The following is a 21,606-nucleotide window of genomic DNA, read 5'->3' as shown; positions in this document are numbered from 1 at the left end:
CTCAAAGCCATGCACAATAGAGATTCAGTAAGATTTTTTAATGCTTTGAAAGCAACCAAGGCTGCATTAATTTGAAACAAAAATCCAGTAAAAACAGTAATATCGTGGAATATTATTATAATAAAAAAGCACTTTTCTATTTAAATATATTTTAAAATGTGATTTATTTACGTGATGCAAAGCTGAATTTTCAGCATCATTACTCCAGTCTTCAGTGTCACATGATCCTTCAGAAATCATTCGAATATGCTGATTTTGAAGAAACTTTTCTGATTATTATCAATCTTGAAAACAGTTTAAGCTGCTTAATATTTTTCTGGAAACCATGACATATTTTTTTTCAGGATTCTTTGATAAATAAAAAGTTCAAAGAACAGCATTTATTTGAAATATAAATATTTTGTAATGCTATAAATGTATCCTTTCTCAATAGACGTATTGAGTATGTACATACATATGAAATAAAAAGCGGTAGAAATGACTAACCTGTGTGTTGATTCTAATGGCTCCAATGGAAGGGATCTCAAAGTAGTAACCTGTTCAGAAATAAACACAAACCAATAACAAGGTTGGTTAATTTTTACATATTTGCTCTGCACCAAAGCATAATAAGCTGAATAAATAGGCACCAACTTTAGGGGTTTGAATGTGTGCTACTGACATGAATGCAGTTCAAAATAACCAACAACATAATATTAAACTACCTTGTTTTGACAAGAATCAAAAGTTGTTTTAACATATTACTTTTTATAGCAATCCCGGAAATCACTTTAGCAAATTTAGTGCAATTATTTTAAGGCAATTACAGATTATAAATGTAGTTTATGCAGTACTTAAAAGGAACTGATAGAGAAAAAGTTCCTTATAATTAAAAAATTATTTCACCCAATATTTTTGTGCTTATGAACGTAATGAATTGTTTGCTTAGCATTCAGACAAACTAACCAAGTGCTATGCAGATGTGCTGTGCAGTGGTTTGCTTTGTGTCTGTGTGAGTGTCTCATTGAGTATTCAGAGACTGTGCTTCAGAGCTGATTATTGAGAGAGTGGACACACGCAGGGTCAATACGGCCTGCTCACCACGTTATTAGAGACAAGAGCTTCTGAATAAAGAGCAGAACATCTGAGACAAATGACTTTCACTTCAAACTGCAACCTCAAACTTAACTTACATTGTTTATAATTATGTATGGATAGATGTATGTATGTATGCATGTATGTATGTATGTATGTATGTATGCATGTATGTATGTATGTATGTATGTATGTATGCATGTATGTATGTATGTATGTATGTATGTATGCATGTATGTATGTATGTATGTATGTATGCATGTATGTATGTATGCATGTATGTATGTATGTATGTATGTATGTATGTATGCATGTATGTATGTATGCATGTATGTATGTATGTATGTATGTATGTATGCATGTATGTATGTATGTATGTATGTATGTATGCATGTATGTATGTATGAATGTATGTATGTATGTATGTATGTATGTATGCATGTATGTATGCATGTATGTATGTATGTATGAATGTATGTATGTATGTATGTATGTATGCATGTATGTAAGCATGTATGTATGTATGTATGTATGTATGTATGTATGTATGTATGTATGTATGTATGTATGTATGTATGTATGTATGCATCTATCTATGTATGTATGTATGTATGTATGCATGTATGGATAGATTTATGTATGTAAATCTTTATGGATAATTTTTTGATTGTACCAATTCAATCTGACTTCTGACCTGTAATGCTGCCTGAATCATAATCACACACTGTTTGTTCGTAGACCAGAGGAGAACTGCCCCCCTCCCCCCCTCCCGTTATTAGAGACAAGAGCTTCTGAATAAAGAGCAGAAGATCTGAGACAAATGACTTTCACTTCAAACTGCAAACTCCAACTTAACTTACAGCCATTTTCATATGTATGTATGTATATATACATGCATGTATGTATGTATGTATGTATGTATGCATGTATAGATGTATGTATGTAAGCATGTATGTATGTACAGTATACAATATGTATGTATGTCTTGTATATATGTATGTATGTATGTATGTATGTATGTATGCATATATGTATGTATGTATGCATGTATGTATGTATGTATGCATGTATGTATGGATAGATGTATGTATAAATGCATGTATGTATGTATGCATGTATGTATGGATAGATGTATGTATAAATGCATGTATATATGTATGCATGTATGTATGCATGTTTGTATGTACAGTATACAATATGTATGTCTTGTATATATGTATGTATGTATGCATGTATGTATGTATGTATGTATGTATGTATGTATGTATGCATGCATGTATGTATGTATGTATGTATGTATGTATGCATGCATGCATGTATGTATGTATGTATGTATGTATGTATGTATGTATGTATGTATGTATGTATGTATGGATGGATGTATGGATGGATGGATGGATGTATGTATGTATGCATGTATGGATAGATTTATGTTTGTAAATCTTTATGGATAATTTTCTGATTGAACCAATTCAATCTGACTTCTGACCTGTAATGCTGCCTGAATCATAATCACACACTGTTTGTTCGTAGACCAGAGGAGGACTGGCCCCCTGACTGAGCCTGGGTTCTCCCAAGGTTTTTTTCTCCATTCTGTCACTGATGGAGTTTTGGTTCCTTGCCACTGTCAACTTTTTCGCCTTTTTTCACCTTTGTTGCCATTGGCTTTTGGCTTGCTTAGTTGGGGACATTAAATTTAACATTTAATTTAATATTCAACAATAATATTGATCTGCCTGCATTGACACCATTAAATGAGAACTGAACTGAGCTGGACGATGACATCACGGTTTTCTCCAGAGCGGCTATATATAGTAAATATAAATTAACTAAATTAATAACTTTTTTACAACAAAAATGAAACGTCACTGAACTTACTTAAGCTGGACTGTGACGCTATTTTCTTCTGGAAACAAACCTTGTTGCATTATTTTCCTGTTATCTCTGTAGAGCTGCTTTGAAACAATCTCTATTGTAAAAAGTGGTATATAAATAAATGTGACTTGACTTAACTTGACTATGTATGTATGTATGGATAGATTTACGTATGTAGGTATGTATGTATGTATGTATGTATGGATAGATTCATGCATGTATGTATGTATGTATGTATGGATAGATTCATGTATGTATGTATGTATGGATGGATGTATGGATGTATGTACGGCTATTTTCAGAACAGGTACCATGTGTTTTTCTAACTATCTATGGGATGAAAACAAATTGAAATCATTCAAACAAGAAATCGGTTCAGCCTTCGCTCAGTGTGCCATTATTGCAGTAAAGGTCATTGAACAATTTCAGTCTTGATAACTTCAGGACCAACATTTTGCAGCTCATTTGAGCTGAAACCATCATTAACATAGAGGTTGGGTGTAGAGTTCAAATCACCAAAGGACATCAGTGTCTCAAAACTGGGCCAGCAGGATACGTCTGTGGTTTTCTTGCTATCTATTATCAATATGAACTCTTTCTCTGCAGGCACTTAATAAAAAATATGATCACAATTTCACAATTAAATAGGCTTTTTTAAATATGCAAAATATGCTTTTTTTTAAGTTATACTCAAAACTGAAGGACAAATCAAAATTATTTTCCATGCTAATTGCCATCATGTCACAAATGTTGGATTAGATAAAGCTTAACTGGTGTTGAACCCGGAACATCCCTTTCAGAAGGCGACGGCCCCTAAAATGACTGCAGATAAGGAAGTCAAATCTAGTTCAGCTAATGAATCAGAAATAATTTAAAATTCTTTAGAAGCGTATCAAAGTCAAGAGAATTAGAGTATAAAAACTAAAACTAAAAAAAAAAGTGTTCAGAAGATGTCTGAGGGTCAAACCAATCAGCACAGTAGAAAGAATCTAATCAAATCAATGCGAGTCACCGGGAATCAAAGAGACTCGGAATTGGCTCTGATTCAGTGGCGGCCATATGACACTTTGTGTGTGTCAGCGGAGTGTGAACGAGCTCACTGAGAGACAGCCGGTGGAGTGACAACACACACTAAGCCGTGTCAAACAAACGTCTCTCATTGTTGCCGCAAGTCTGATCCCTTGACTTGGTCATGATTACAAAACGCTGAATCCATTTGTCTCCGCCGCACGGGCGAGATGTACAACAAAACAATAAGACGCAGACAATCCGATGCAATCCTAGTCCTAACAAGCTAGTCAAAGAGTGCTCTGCATATGTTTGGAGAAGGAAACCTGTTTTTTTTTCCAGCTGTTTTTTGAACCAATCTAGCGACGCCTGCGAATGCTTTATGTCAGATATGGTTTCGTACATATTTTCTACAGCAAAGGGAGAGACGTGGAAGATGTGGTCTTTGTGAGGGTGTCAGGGGCGTTCCTCTGTGTCTTTGTGATATGGGCGAGCGAAATGAAAGCCTGCGGTGGAGATTGAGTCCGCTGAGAAAAGCGTCTTGCTTGCTGTGCCAGACTCCGTCCCCTCACTGCCAGTCATTACAGCTGAGAACATGGCCGCACAGAGGGCTAATCCTTAAGTGGAAACGCTTTTGGCTGGAGACGGCGAGAAGTTGCGAGCGTGGTTATCGCTGTGACGGCAGTTCCTCTTCGGCTAATTAATTAGAAGGAGGGGAGGGAGGAGGGGGTCTCTCAAGTATTCTGCTACCATTCCATATTAACTAATCAGAGTTGGAGAGGGACTGATTGTTAAACAGAGCTGAGAGAGAGTGTTTGCGCTACAGGCCTGGATTTTACTTGTTAGGTCGGACAAGTCAACATTACTTAAGCACTGTTGACCAACTCTTAGTGCTATGACACAATAGTGTATACAATGTTATAAAATGGTTGTGGGTTTAAAATCTGATTGGATGAGCCAATGTACACTAGTCTATTAAACCAAATTAAAAATTAAGAATATTTGTGTTTTATCCACTATTATTACTACTGAAAGTAACTTGCTATTTACATTTTCTGAAGAAAATGTGAGTGTTGCTTGCTGCCACAATGGCTCTAGGTTGTTGCTAGGGTGTTGCTATGTGCTTGCTTAAGTTTTCTGAGCATTTTTAGCACGTTGCTATGGGGCTGCTTGGGTATATGCTGAGAGGTTGCTAGGGCGTTGCTACAGTATGTGTTTGCCAAGGTGTTCTTAACATTTTAGCATATTGCTATATGATTGCTATGCAGATTTCTACATTTTCTGAAGAAAATGTCAGTGTTTCTTGTCGCCCCAATGCTAGAGTGTTCTGGGTGGTTGCTTAAGTGTCCTACACAATTTTAGCACATTGCTATGTGTTCTGGGAGGTTGGCAGGGTTTTGCTATGCTCTTGCTAAGGTGTGCCTGCCAAGGTGTTCTTAACATTTTTAGCACATTTATATGTGGTTGCTAGGGTGTTGCTATATGCCTGCCAAGGTGTTCTTAAAGGGATAGTTCACCCAAAAATGAAAATTCTGTCAGTATTTACTCACCCTCATGTTGTTCCAACCCCTTAAAACCTTGGTTCATCTTCGGAACACGAATTAAGATATTTTTGATGAAATCTGAGAGCTGGATCACTCCTCCATAGGCTTCTTCAGGGATTGAAACTTGCCAGCCCCGAAAAGTCATTAAAGACATCGTTAAAATAGTCCAAGTGACTACAGTGGCTCAATCTTAAGTTTATCAAACGACGAGAATACTTTTTGTGCGCAAAAAACAACAAAAATAACGACTTTATTTCAACTATTAATTTCCTTCACTGTGGGCCTCGAGTCAGTTCACTAGTGTAATAGTGTAAGCTTCTGTTGTTGTATGTCACACGCATCACCCACATGACCAGCGTTGGCCAATAGTGAGCCTACGTGTGACGTAGCTCTACGCAATCATACTAAGTTAAATGACTAGAGGCCCACAGTGAAGGAAATCAATAGTTGAAATAAAGTCGTTATTTTTGTTTGTTTTTGTGCACAAAAAGTATTCTCGTCGCTTGATAAACTTAAGATTGAGCCACTGTAGTCACTTGGACTATTTTAACGATATCTTTAATGACTTTTCGGGGCTGGCAAGTTTCAATCCCTGAAGAAGCCTATGGAGGAGTGATCCAGCTCTCAGATTTCATCAAAAATATCTTAATTCGTGTTCCGAAGATGAACGAAGGTCTTACGGGGTTGGAACAACATGAGGGTGAGTAAATTACTACAGAATTTTCATTTTTGGGTGAACTATCCCTTTAACAATTTTAGCACGTTCATATGTGGTTGCTATGTTGTTGCTATGTGTCTGCCAAGATGTTCTTAACAATTTTAGCACATTTATATGTGGTTGCTAGGGTGTTACTATATGCCTGCCAAGGTGTTCTTGCTAGGGTGTTGCTATCTGCCTGTCAAGGTATTCTTAGCAATTTTTGCACGTTGATATGTGGTTGCTGAGGTGTTGCTATATGCCTGCCAAGTAGGCTTGCTAAGGTAGTCGGTGTTACCGGTGTTACACGGTGTTCAGTCGCATCACCGGTTTCATCACTTGCCCACCGCGACACCGCGGTGAAAAAACAAAAATATAGTTTTTTTAAAGCGTTAAAATATTTAACGCAATTAAGCAGTATCCGTTGTTTTCTGTCACCCGTTGACTAGCGTTGTATGATCACGCTCTTATTAATGTGAATGCTTTGAAGCGCGACAAGACTAAAGAGACCGTGCTATAAGTCTGCCTATTACACACACACACACACACACGGGCGACCCACAGAAGAGACGCGCGTCAGTATCGAGTTCTCTTTTGGGCTTGAACAAACCAAAACACACAAAAAATTATGCCAAAATGTCAGTTTTGTCGAATGTCCTCATAAGAGCAGTATTAAATGATTTAAATAAAGTCTTAAATTAACGTAGAGATTTGTGAGAAAATGGGACGAGTGTCAGATCTCTGTCAGCAGCGGCTGGTCTTAAAGTGTCACTAATGTTAATCAAAGAACAAAGGTAAGAGAGTAAATTACTCACTCAGACACGGAGCCAGGATGATTATCATACCGGTAGCCTAATAATCATGAATGCACTCCGCTATCTTTTAACACATCTCCGGAGAGCGGCTTCTTCACGCAAAAGAAAAACTCTTCATGAAGTGCAGTGAAATTCAGCGATCTATGGCGTTTCCTGATGGATCATGTTTGTTTGTTAACTTCATTTTATACGTGCAACTCACGTAGCCTATAAGGACGCTGACAGACAGGACCGAGCAGGTAATATTTAATATGAAACAAAGTCTCAACTTTCAAATTTGGTCAGTCAAAGAAAATGAAACAATAAATAGTCCTGCCGTTTTGTGGCTCTAATGTGTCGTGACACGAGAGATTGCCTCAGTTAAAGCCAAGTTCAAATCCACAGACGTTAATCTACTAACTCTCCTGACTACTTTGTCGGACAAAATTTGGTGGATTTTGATTTGTCAGATCGCATCAAACTCCATGCGAAGGATGAATTGACGCTAATTTAAAAGTGAAGTGCACACTGCTGCACCAGCTTTTTATAAGCGATGTAAAAAAATAATTTAGTTTCGTTTTCAAATTAGCGCCAATTCAGCGCACAACAACAAAACAGTGTTGCTCCACACGACCACCAATTATGCATGCCCGTGCAAACGCGCGCATTTTACGTTTGCCTTTAAATTAGTGATTTAAAAGCCCCTGCCGGTGATACCGGTATTACCGGTGTTGTCTCACGTCGATTAACCGGTGGGAAAATATCCTCACCGTCACATCCCTACTGCCAAGGTGTTCTTAACAATTTTTGCATTTTGGTATGTGGTTGCTAGGGTGTTGCTATGTGCTTGCCAAGGTGTTCTCAACAGTTTTAGAGTGTTGATACGTGGTTGCCAGGGTGTTACTATTTGCCTGCCAAGGTGTTCTTAACAATTTTAGCATGTTGGTATGTGGTTGCTAGGGTGTTGCTATGTGCTTGCCAAGGTGTTATCAACAGTTTTAGAGTGTTGATATGTGGTTGCTAGGGTGTTGCTTTGTGCTTGCCAAAGTGTTCTTAACAATTTTAGCACGTTGATATGCATTTGCTAGGGTGTTATTGACAATTTTAAGCATTGTGATGCAGTTGGTAAGGTGTTGCTATCTATGTGCCAAAGTGTTCTAAACATGAAATTGTGAAATTGTGTCACACATCAAATTGTGCCTAATGACAATCCTTAATCAGAAACGTACAAATGCAAGTGAAAAACTCGAAAGTTAAGATCTCAGAACCAATTTTACATGCACAAGCTCCCTCCTCGCTCTCTTACCCTTGTTGGCACAGGCGATCCACTGCAGAGGAGTGACATCATAGTTGTGCTGCCCCACTGAGAATGTGAAAACTCTCACCTGTGGATGGAAGAGTTTTTTTTAGGTCATGCAATCCGTGTAGCAAATGGGTCTTAAAATACAGACTACACCCTCTAAAGCAGGGGTTCCCAAACTTTTCCATTCCAGGACCCACCTAGACAAGAATAATCTATCTCAAGACCCACCAAAATGATTTTTAAAAAGCATGAATGTGGGGTGGGGTGGAAGGCGTTAGATCTCTTCAGAGCAGTTTTCTCCTTGTCATAGTATGAAAGACATACAAGTTTAATTGCAATACAAACTTATGGTACATTATCAAAATAATGTAGAATTAAAATAGCAGCCTAATTGCTGTTGAAATAAAGTGAAGAATACCGAGTAGTTCTTGTCTGCTGCCTCAACTAATTTACCCAGACACGAAGAAATGAAAGATTAAGTAATTTTAATCTTAACCAAAGTTTTGATATAACAACAAATAATTTTATTTTCTAAATTATTTTTTTTGACAGTAGGCCCATGACCTAGAATTTCAATACTAATATTTCTGCTACAAGTGTTGTTAAACTCATCACGTTGTTCAGCGCAGAAAACACTTTCGTCCTCGTGTGTGTACATGTGAAATACGTTTTACATAAAAATTTTCCTTGTGTTGGTAGGTACAGCGCTGTGTTTAACAGACGACAGATTAAGGGCCTGTTCACATATCGCGTATTCAAATGTAGGCGCGCGGTATGCGCGCTCATAATGGAAGATCGCGGTGCCTCGCGCTCGTTTTTTTCCAAGCGCGTCCGCGCCGCATCGAGATAAAAACATCTCAACTTTTCAGAATGCCGAAAGCGTTTTCCTTGCTGTAACGGAGAGCGCAGCTGATGGTTGCGCTTAGCAACGATAGACGCCTCCGGAGCGCAACCGCCCTAGCGCTTTGGAAAAAGGAGAACGCCGCGCGTAAATTCCGCTGCAGCCAATAGTGACTGCGCGACCCACCTCTTCCCAATCTGCGACCCACAAATGGGTCTCGACCCACAGTTTGAAAACCCCTGCTCTAAAGTATTAAGACCCTCCATTAACTTTGTTTAATAGCATGTGTATTGTTTTATCATTTCAAAATATTTAGCTAGAATGCCAGTTTTATATTGGAATGACATTAGATTTATGTCGTGGATTTGATGTTATCCCATTGGTCCAAAATCTCACATGCTATTTTGAATTTAAGGGAGCTCAGTAAAACTACTTGTCACTGGATGGAAACAGCAGAATGTTTTGGACTGAATCGCCTCGACTCACTGTTTTGTTTGGCCAGTTGTACTTCTCAAAGATGTCCTGGGCACGATCCTCGCCGCCGTCTGTGAACATCATTATCATCTTATTGCAGTATGCTCTCGGAGCATTGGTCTCCTGTGAGGAACAGAAACAGAGTGAGCATACGGCTCAGAAGATTCATTCTGAGGGTGTCAAATGAGCGGGTCAGTGCCTTTGCAAACAGGTGCTTTTGTTTGCATGACAGAGTGTTACTTTCGAAACCCTTTGTGCTTTTACTCTACATCCTTGAAATGCATCATTAATGATAAGCATAATATGCTTACAAAGCGTTTGCACTAACATAGTTGCACAGAAATCATTTCAGGAATGATGCATGCTTGAATCCAATCCACTACACAAATGACCTTGGATATAAAAGTGTCCCGTTTGGCAGAGCACCCGCACATGTGTCCGAGCACTTAACCGTGCGTGTGTGTGTGCAGGCACGTCTGTTCCTCTAATCATATGTCTGCTTTTGTGCCAGCTGCCGCGATTGTCCTATCTGTGATGAGTTAGCCAAAAGTCCTCTCTCACTATCCCGTCCAATCACAGCTGTCATTGACATTCGGCCTACGCCACATCACTCTGACAAGATTCTAATAAAGATAAATAATACTGCTGCAATTACAAATTTACAGAGCTTTCTTCTCGGCCTATCAGGAGTCAGCAGGCAGAAATTAAAATGCCTTGGTGGTTGTGGTTTCATCGGTCTGAGTTTGTGTGTATTTGGCCCATCTCATTAATTACACCGTCACAATCTCTTAGAGCAGAAATGGCCGAAAACAAAAATGTATATGATGAAGCCACACATGTGGCCATGAGCACGCAGGCTTCTGCATGGCCATATTTATCATGAGTGAATCTAGAATAGTCAAAAGTAATGTATTGAGATCTCAATACAACCTCAAACGTTTCTTTTCAGATTCTTCATCAAGATCATTTTAAGGTTCTGTACTCTTACTGAATGTCAACTATTGACTCATTTGTGTCTGTTCTTACTATTCTTAAGGAATTTTTAGGAATTAAACATGAAAAAAAGCTGAAACTTAAATTAAATATAACTGAGAACTTAAATAACTGACATCTCTGAAACTTTGAAAAAGCAACATCTGAGCAATACAATTTTCCGCTGAGTTGTTAAGAGGATGTTTTGGCATTAACATTAAATTTAACTGAGCCAAATCCAGCTAAATTTAGTTAAAAAAAAAAAAAACTTCTTTGTTGATTGTTTTCAACATTATTAATAATCAGAAATGTTTCTTGAGCAGCAAATCATCATATTAGAATGATTTCTGAAGGATCATGTGACACTGAAGACTGGAGTAATGATGCTAAAAATTCTGCTTTACATCACAGGAATAAATATATATTTTTAAATATATTAAAACAGAAAAGAGCTATTTTAAATTGTATTAATATTTCACAATACTACTGTATTTTTAATGAAATAAATGCAGCCTTGGTGAGTGCAAGAAACTTATATGTACAAACACGATAAGAGAAAACAGACAGGACTTCTTAGGTTATAGTCTGTAGGCCTTATAATTAACTCTATTAAAAACTTGAACACAGAATTCCTCAGTGTATCTTGATGTATATAACTCGGTAAACATGAGTGTGTGTCTTACGTTCAAAAGCTGGTCAAAGGCAAACTGAAAGCCGGTCTTGTAGTCTGTCGTCCCCTTCGCCTGCATGTTCATCACGGCCTCTTTGAAGATCTTCTTGTTTTTTATGTTTGCTTGGACCAGCGTGGTGAAGCACGGCACCACGGCATACGCTTTCTCGTTGAACTGACAGACAGAGAGACAGACAGCAGCTGCTTTAGCAAGTCCATTAAAAGCTTCATTATTCATCTCCATTAGATCTCACAGCATCATCATTTCTGCTGTTAACACTCACTAATGGAGTCACTTACACCTGATTGATTTTTCCCGCAATTCATAATTTGCTTCCACTACAGATGAATCACCTCGCATGAAACTTGAAATCTATTTAAAATCTATTTGACAACACTGATCATCTGGATGATTTAATACTGCTCAAATCTGAAAATTTTTACATATGAGTGCTTTTTGACCATGCAACACACACTGCCATTATGAGTGGTTGACAAGGTGTTGCTATGTGGTTGCTAGGGTGTTCTAAGTGCCTTTTCATCTGTCAAGTGGAAAAGTAAAAAAGAAATAGAACACTTCTCCACTGAAAACATAAATAACTAAAAAAAAACATTTTGTCTTGTTTTCCAGGAAAATAAATAAATAAACATTTTTAAAACAACATTTAAATTTTCTTGAGAATCAAACTGGACACAAATATATTGTGTATTTTTCTAACATCATTGGAAATATGTATTTATTTTTTATTTACAGTTTTATTTTATAATTATTCTTTTAAACATAGATCTCACTAAATTAGTCATCCTTACAACAAGGGGGAAAAAAGGACAAAAAGTATATCTCATGCAATTTTGCTTCCTGAATAAATTGTTCTTGTTTTAAGGATGTTTAGGTATTTGTACTGTAAAAGGGAGAGAAATGCTGATTAAGAAATTGCACAAATGGTGCAGGACAGGTTATGTGCTACAGTTTAATACTTACACTAGGACTACTGACTGCCAAATATTGGGAACTTGTCACACAATAAATAACATCATAACACTATCAGTACACCTTTACTTACTGAATGCACACACCTCAGCATCAACCATTCGTGTGTGTGTGTGTGTGTGTGTGTGTGTGTGTGTGTGTGTGTGTGTGTGTGTGTGTGTGCGTGTGTGTGTGTGTGTTTGTGCGTGTGAGGAAGCACAGCTGTGAAAATCGGAGGTACATCCGGCTGTCTTGATTACAAGGTTCTACACCGCAGGTGCAGAGGGAAAAAACTGCCAATGCAAACAAAAAATGAAACAAGAAATATCATCTTAAAACTGCCTATAGGAAAGAAAAATCCCTTAGAGATCTCTTTAACATCTCAATTACACTTCCTTGATAGAGACAGGATTAAAGAGAGACCTGATACTTCATGAGGATCATGAAAGAAATGCCCGATTTGGTTCTTGAGTTCGACTGAGTTCAACTGACTCCATGATCCCACAGCTCACTGGAAGCAAGATATCAGTGAACAATGACTTACATTTCAGTCTGTTCATCACATAAAACTATTATTCGTATACGTACTTTTGCATCCATTTTTTAAGCTTGAAAGCTTCCCTTGCTATTGCAATTACATGGTAAAGAGTGAACAGCACAGTCTGCATCTCTTTGTGTTCCACAAAAGAACAAGAGTGTGTAATTGTAATTGTGCCTTTTTTCAAAGTCTTGATTTTGATTTTGGGCTCTACTAGAATAGGTTTTCATGCTTGAATACCTTATTTTTCACATATTCTGCATTGTTGCAGCTCCTCTCTTCCCAGTCTGTCAGTAATGCTCTGTTTAGTTCCTGTCTCTATGAAGCCCCTCCTCCTGAAAAGTGCAATGTGCTCTGACCAATCAGACTGTGTGTTGATTGGACTCTGACTGGACCAGTGTGTTGTGATTGGTCAAGAGCTCAGAGCGTGTTTTGGAAATATCACGCCCTTTACCATAACCGTGGGTTTCAACACACTACTAACTCAACCTAACCAGGCCTCGTCCCTTTTTCTGCGTTTGGATTTGGGCGGGAATTATTTAAATGAGGAATATTGTGACGAGAAAACTAAAAACTACACTGGGAGTTGCAGGTTTCAGGGAGTTCAGAAACAGTGGCACTGATATAGAAAATAACTCATGAAACATGAAAAAAGACATCATAGAACCCATAAGAAAGTCAATAGGGTCAATTTTGATTTCATGTTACAGTAAGCGTCTGGAGGTAAACAACAGTAAACACACATAGTGACCCTAATGTGGTCTTAGACTGCTTTTCTTCAACGGGCTGTAGAATGAGCCGTGTTCCGGCTCAGATTATGATGCTCATTTTGCGCTCTCAGAGCTGGGATTAGGAAACACACACTAAGAGCCACGGATCAGCCCGGATTAATGCCGAGGGCCTCCAAAACGCTAATGTTCATTATGTGTGTGCGTGCGTCTGTGTATATGTGCATGCATATTTGTGTGGGTTGCGTTTGCGAGCTGCTATTGTGCGCTCGCAATAAATTAACTCTCTGTAGTTTAAATGTTTATGTGCATTGTGCATCCACATTTTCACAGAGGTTCAAATTTAAAGAGGATTAACAGGATGGAATATTAATGCTGGTGTCTTCTCAAATGTATTTACTATTAATAATAGCTTTCAAAAATTACTGCAAATTCCCACTAATCAAGCAATATACCATATAAACAACCTCAAATAGCATTTACCTACAATGTTCATCATATATATAAAAATATATAAAATTATATATACTGTATATAAAAATAAATATTCACACATACATATTTTTATATAAATAAATTATTTTAATGAAATATTTTCTAAAATTTATATAAAACATATGAAATATGTCATTGTTTGTTAATATTATTTAAATATTCGCATATATACACACAATATAAAACTGTTACGTGTGGGTTTTTGTTGTGTCTTGTATATCACGTTATCCCTTGTTTGTCATGTGATCCTGCCATGTCTTGTCTTTTGTTTGTTGTTGCTCAGTGTCCACAGGTGTTCCTCATCTATGTTTATTAGTCTCCCCAGGTGTTTTGTTATTAACCACGCCCCCTTGTTATCTTGTTTAGCTTGTTTGTCTGTGTATTTAAACCCCTGTGTTTCAGTTGTTGTTTTATGTTACTCCTGTCCTGTTCTGAGTTCCCTGGATTTCCTGTTTTTGTATTTGTTTAATTAAATGTGCTTGCGATTGGATTCACTCTCCGTTTCATTCCTGACTGGATGTAACAGAAACAATATAAAACAAAATTAATAATAAAAGTTTTTTATTAAACTATTATTTCATTATAATACATTTGGAAATGTGGCCTATGCCTATTCTTATTAATATTATATATAAATATATATATATATATATATTACATAAATATATAATATATAAAATACTATTTTATAATAATAAACTATAATCATAATAATACAATTACAAATAATAATCATGTACAAGTAATGCAATATATGAAATGTGGCCTATTATTTACTCATATTATTCAAAAAAGACAGTGTGTGAGCATGTGCACATACCCGAGCCACGTTCACGTAGTCGTCATCAGAAAGTGTGTCCAGCATCTCAATGACAGAGGTTTTCATCAGCTTCAGGGTCAGACCACTGACACTGCCACTCCTACAAACACACATTAAATACATCACATGCACTGAATAAAAACACTGAGCATTCCAGCATTTATTTAACAAACAATTCATGTCTCAAAATGGCACAGCACAGAAACACGAGCCCAAAACTGCCGTTGCCAAGCAGAACCTGTTGCTAAGTGTCTCCTTCATCCACGTCCATCAAAAGTAAATTGTAGACGGCACGTTAAAAAGACAGTATGGAGACAGTTGATCTTCAAAAACAAAGTATGCCTACATTTGAATTCTATGCTGCAAATTGGATTTATTAATAGCCTACAGCAGCTATTGAAAAAGCAATCACAGAGCATGAGTTCATGTGTAATTTGGCTTCCAGAGTTAGAAGGTTTAATAAAGCCGAGCACACTGGGAAAAATAAAAGACCTGGTGACAGCACTATTGTCTCATGCTTCCAGTCATCACAATGAGATTAGTCTAAGATTGTCAGAAACGCTCAGTGCGATGCTGCTTTTGATTGGCATGAGATTACTCTGGCAAAGCAACAGCTGCGATCAGTGTATTTTTTAATCAGATATCGGTATCTATTTAAGGTTATGGATGATTGCCAACGAGTGACAATTAACCTCTATTAAGCAGTTTTTCTTGAGGTTTACTTAAGAATATTAATGATTGTTTTTGACGATTATGCACATAATGGCTGCATGATTGAGGCAATCATTTATTTGTTAAACTACGCAACGGTGTTATCAAAAGTGACTCTAAATGCGCACGGATCATTTCAACACTTAAGGTCTAAACATTTTATAATGAGGTCTTGATGATTCATAATGTGGAAGATGTGGCATTTAACAACAAAATGGTTATTTCGATAATGCATTAAATTACACCTAAAACTACATTTTTAAAAGCTCCAAAAATGCAATAAATACCTTTCAATGAATCTGTTGATGCAAAATAGTATTTAAGATGATGCATTTTAGAGGTCAGATAACATCAGAGTCACAGGACATTTTAAATTCTCCACCAGCAGCCGAGATATCGGCAACAGTAATGCCATTTTTCATTGCATATAACCTCTAAGTCATATTTCAGGGAACACGGTAGCATTTTGATATTGAGGCATGAGGTTAATAAGATGGAATAATATTGTTCTCAGCCAAAAGGTGGCAGTAGAGCACCACACTGATGTATGTGCATGATAAACAACAGATTTATCAACACAGATGACAGTGTGTGTTAAAGGGATAGTTCACCCAAAAATGTAAATTCTGTCAGTATTTACTCACCCTCATGTTGTTCAACCCCGTAAGACCTTCGTTCATCTTCGGAACACGAATTAAGATATTTTTGATGAAATCTGAGAGCTGGATCACTCCTCCATACTAGTCCATAGGCTTCTTCAGGGATTGAAACTTGCCGGCCTCGAAAAGTTATTAAAGACATCGTTAAAATAGTCCAAGTGACTACAGTGGCTCAATCTTAAGTTTATCAAGCGACAAGAATACTTTTTGTTGGCAAAAACAAACGAAAATAACGACTTTATTTCAACTATTAATTCCCTTCACTGTGGGCCTCGAGTCAGTTCACTAGTGTAATAGTGTAAGCTTCTGTTGTTGTATGTCACACGCATCACACACATGACCAGCGTCGGCCAATAGTGAGCCTACGTGTGACGTAGCTCTACGCTATCACACTACGTTAGGCCCACAGTGAAGGAAATTAACAGTTGAAATAAAGTCATTATTTTTGTTTGTTTTTGCGCACAAAATGCATTCTCCTCGCTTGATAAGATTGAGCCACTGTATGTTTTTAAAAATGTCTTTTAATAACTTTTCGGGGCCGGCAAGTTTCAATCCCCGAAGAAGCCTATGGACTAGTATGGAGGAGTGAGCCAGCTCTCAGATTTCATCAAAAATATCTTAATTCGTGTTCCGAAGATGAACGAAGGTCTTACGGGGTTGGAACAACATGAGGGTGAGTAAATACTGACAGAATTTTCATTTTTGGGTGAACTATCCCTTTAAGAGATGTGCATATGAGACAAAGAGAGGGTGTGCTTGTATGGTACGGTGTGGATGAGAGGCTACTTACACGTCCACGAGAATGATCATGTCCTTTGGAGAAGAGGCTCCCTGAATGTACCTATTAAACAGATATAAAAAAAGGCTAGTCAGTGCTAATATTAACAATTAATTGATTTGAAATAAAACAAAAAGGAATATAGTGATTTTATGAAAAACACAACATGAAGTCTTACCAATGGTTTTACCAGATTCAATAAGCTAGTTGCTTTTATACAAATCATTATGATTAAAAAAAAAAAGAGTTGAAGTAATATAGTTCATAAGCCAAACTGCAGGTGGTTTACAGTGGCCAACTTAGCATCTTAACCCTAAAAAGCTACTGTATCACATTTGAAACTTGCATTTAAGGTCTCTAAATGATCAACACAATCAAAGCTTTGCTGAAAAACCTGTTGCATAATCTACTACATGCTGACTGTCATCTGACTGATAGTTCACTTTTTAGTGAGCAAAAAGGCCTTTTAGTATATTTGTAAAAACACCAAGTGGTTTATGTCTCTTGAAATCTTTTTTTATATATAGTAAATGTAAGAATAACAAGATGAAAATTTGAAAAAATTCAAGATGAAAATTTACTGGACTGAGGTTTAGTTGATTATGCATATAATATATATATATATATATATATATATATATATATATATATATATATATATATATATATATATATATATATATATAAAGATCATGTTAAAATGTGAAGATCAAACATGATGCATCAGGCTTTTAAGGGAGGTTTATTTAGTCATCTCTCAATCATCATTGTGTTGCATTGCATTCTAAGGGTGCTTTCACACTGGCAATTTAGTTCGGAACGGGGCACGGTTCGCATGAAAAATCGCTAATGTGAACGCTGTCATGGGACCCAGGTGCGCACTGGGGTACCGAACCCGAGACTACCTGGAGGAGGTGCTCTGAGTTCGGTTGCTCCCGAACCGTGCTGCGATTCGCGTGTATGTGAAAACAACACGGACTCGGGTGCGCACTTGTTCAGGAAGTAAAGTATCCTGCGCATGCGTTTTAGCCGATTATGATGTATTTAGTTAAATAAAACACACGTAAGGGTTGAAGATTTACCCTGGATACGAGCAAGTCTGCAGTGTATTCGCGCATAGTGCGTGCAATCAGGGCAACAAATTAATGGAAATCCACTGTCTCCTCAAAAGAGTCCATTTGCAAGCAGCGGAAAGACAGCTATGCGAAACACACACACAGTTAACCTGCGTTGTTTACTCAGCTATGAATAATAGCACCAAATTAATAAAAAAAACACAATATATTGACCCGCGTCATGTTTTCTATCATGCGCCGTGCACGTTTGCAATGACGTAAGATGCACGCAAACGCACCAGAGTTAGATAGAATCAAGTTGAGTGTGAAACCAGACCAACGCTGCGGAGGGGACGGGAACAATCGCGCCCGGGCTCGGACCGCAGCAAACGAACCCAGTGTAGAAGGCCCCTAAGTCTTAAAACTACAGAGGTTTGATTATACTATGCATTTAAATATCATCTTACTAAGACAGATTATTGGGAGATATAAGGCCCTTTCACACAGAGCGTTGATTCCAGAAAATTGCCGTAGAATTGCTAGAGTGTCTTCAGTGGGAACGCAAACAGGTCCCGGGATTGATGAGGACCTAGTAACATTGCCAGGATCAGTCCTGTGTGAACAAAAGGCAGGACCAATGCCTTAAAGGAGTAAAAATTCACTTTTATATGGTGTTTGCATATAAATGTGTCTTTGGAGTGTGTGGACTAAACCACTGCGCAATTTACCAGCTGTGAGCTTTGTTTGCTCAATGAAAAACAAAAACAAAAGAGAGAGAAAGTGAGATCGCTCCAATGTAGAGAGGTCCCGAAAAGCTTGCTCGTGGTTTAGTCTCTTGTAGAGTTGAAGACAGCATTGAAGTGCTCGGCTCTGAAGCAAAAAGCTGAAGTGCAATCGCACCTGCTGCTCATTATACCTGCGCTGCAAGGCTGAACAGCTGATGCAAATGATTGCACGCCAATGGTTCGTTTTGCACACTGTACTGGTTCGTTTAGTTTCACTCGAAATAGATTGGCCTCTCTAGCGAGATTCCTATTCGTCTCGACGTGGCGTCGACTGACCGACTGAAGAGGAATCACCATACAATGAAAAAAATCCATTCACTCCTTTTTTTTAATCATTAGAAAGTCGTTTGGATTTTCTGAGCAATATGATGTCATATTGCTTATGCTCCGCCCACGACCACTGACCGACTGTCTCGTATTAGCATATTTCCCATATTAGCATATTTAGCCATCAGCCATTTGTATACTGTCCGTCAAGGCAGCACTTTACCTGTCTTGTGTCAACGCGCCTCAAGGAAGAGAGGGGTGGGGTGAGCAGTTGCTCATTATCATTTAAAGAGACATGCACCGAAACGGGTCACTGTGAACAGAGCTGTTTTTGAGGAGGTAAAAAGGGTGTTGTTTTACACAACCATTGAGGAATTTTAACCAAAGTATGTTACAAATTTTACATGAAGACCCTAAAGAATCATACCAATTGTGGAAAATGGGGATCCGGTGACCGCTTTAAGAGGAGTGTCGTCGCAATGACGTAGTGATCGTGCGACTCTTTGACCGGGGGTTTTAAATGCAGATCAACGTTCACATTGCACATTAACAAAGAAGAAAGTTTGTGTTCGTCATCCTGATGTCAGCTGTCTTTACAGGATCTTTACGGGATGTGTGTGAACTCAAACGATCCCGAGACACATTGTCAGTGTATTTTCCAGAATCATTGTGTGAAAGGGGCTTTAGAGTGACGACTGATATTTATATGCATTTTATGCAAGTATACTGTTATATAGATCTCATTGATTTACATTAAAAGCTATCAGAATATCATCTTACTTTTTGGTCATATAAATATCAGCATCTGCACCAAACGCATATTTTTACTCAGTTTGGGCCTGAATAAAACTGAGGTGTATTTTTCCTCTTCAAGTATGAGCTTCATATTCTCATTTTATCATACTATATGAGCCATAAAAGCCTGTTCATGATACTCAACAAAAAACATTTTATAGATTGTTTAAAAATATTTTCTTTTGGCTCAATAAACTATTCAATTAAAAAAAAAAAGATTTTTCCGACTATTATTTCATAGGTCAGGCTTTACATGGTTAATACTATAGGTGTCATTTCACAAAAAATTTTAAAGTAATTTTCTGGCTCACAAAAACCAAGTATAACATTACACCAGTCCTGTTTTCAAGCTCACTATGTCCAATCAGGCTCCTTTGACTTGCCTTGAGTTTGTGCTAAGCTAACCTTGAAGACCGAGAAGCACAATGTCAGGTGAAACATCAAGCCCGGACCTCTGTTTCTTCTCCGGCTGACTCATCGGCCCCCTGACAAACACATTATGCGGTTCGTCCGTCTCTCTGCGTCTTTGTGCTAGCTCTAGCAGATCGTGTGCTGAGAAGAGACGCTTTGTCTCAAGCCATTTTTAGCATGGTGCTCAATCTGAGTGCAGAAAGACAATGAGCGATGTGTGGCACTTTTGTGTCACGGACAACAAAATAAATAAATAAGCAGCCGAACGCAGCATCTGTCCACTGCTGATAGAGGCTGACATATAGAAAACACTAGTGAAGCCATTTTCACTTTTCCCCGTGCAATTAAAAACGCATTACACCTGACAATCAGACCGAGAGATTGATGGACGTCGTAAAGCTGTTGTCTTTAGAAGACTGGGAGAAACGTGGTGAGGTGATTGGCTGTCACGCAGACAGGTAGTTAGCGCTTTGTGCATGCAGGAGCAGGCCGTTCGTCGAGGGTCTCTTCTACTGCGGTAATCAGGCTGAAGAGGCGGCGTGAGAAGTGGTGCCAGGTGCCCGCGGCTTGTCGAGGAAGGCTTTTGAAGCATGGCTAAGCCCTGGAAAAATGGAAAAGCCCAGGCGAGCGACAACACAACACACATAACGCTAACTAGCACAAACCTGTACTACGGACTTTGACCCTCATTTTGGACGCCAATCATGTCTTAATGCCACTGGAGAGTGCTAGACGTGGACTATTATAGTTGGCTGAAAGGACAAACAGCTGAAAGACTGTTTAGAGCCAACACTAGCAACGCTCAGACTGGGTACAAAGCTTTTGGGGGTAGAAATGAATGAAAATAAATTAGTTTTCTTATAACTGAAGATGCTACCCAAAAGGGCAGAGAAGCACAGTGGTACTAATTTTATCTGTTTAATTTCACAAGTCTTTCATTTGAATGAGAATTATGTGTGTGGGAGAGAAAGGAGATGACTTCTATGCTTTGAAAAGTGTGTGAACATCAAAGAGATCAAAACCTTACACACAAATTTATGTCCATTTACTTTTTTTTCTGACTAAAAGCGGTGATGCTACTAAATTTTGCCATTTAAAATGATAGTTTATTTCTGTCATCATTTATTCACTGTATTAATTACTGTATTTTTTTCGGTCCCACTTTATATTAAGTGATTTTAAGTACTATGTACTTACATCGAAAAATAAGTACAATGTACTTATTGTGTTCAGGTTGTATTGTAAAACACTTTTGCTGCTATTGAGGTGTGATACGGGTAAGGTTAGGGTCAGGTGTGGTGGTATGGGTTGGTTTAAGGGTTAAGCTGTAAGGGAAGGGTCA

The 21,606-nt window shown here is 37.9% G+C and overlaps 1 protein-coding gene across 2 annotated transcripts in view; it reads right to left on the bottom strand.

The window, feature by feature from the left end:
- The window catches only part of cacna2d2a (calcium channel, voltage-dependent, alpha 2/delta subunit 2a), a 236,826-nt gene that overhangs the window by 34,800 nt on the left and 180,420 nt on the right, over positions 1 to 21,606 (bottom strand). For both annotated transcript variants that reach the window (XM_077197787.1, XM_077197786.1), the window contains exons 9-14: positions 16,964 to 17,014; positions 14,804 to 14,903; positions 11,266 to 11,427; positions 9,623 to 9,733; positions 8,299 to 8,377; positions 487 to 536 (exon numbers count right to left, since the gene is read on the bottom strand). In XM_077197787.1, the coding sequence (XP_077053902.1) occupies positions 487 to 536; positions 8,299 to 8,377; positions 9,623 to 9,733; positions 11,266 to 11,427; positions 14,804 to 14,903; positions 16,964 to 17,014 (553 nt within the window). The remainder of the gene's footprint in view (positions 1 to 486; positions 537 to 8,298; positions 8,378 to 9,622; positions 9,734 to 11,265; positions 11,428 to 14,803; positions 14,904 to 16,963; positions 17,015 to 21,606) is intronic.

Source organism: Siphateles boraxobius, unplaced genomic scaffold, assembly GCF_051911475.1.
Source record: "Siphateles boraxobius isolate OS27281-9 unplaced genomic scaffold, OSU_SipBor_1 41, whole genome shotgun sequence".
Classification (NCBI taxonomy): Eukaryota; Metazoa; Chordata; class Actinopteri; order Cypriniformes; family Leuciscidae; genus Siphateles; species Siphateles boraxobius.
This window is presented reverse-complemented; position numbering and strand designations above follow the sequence as displayed.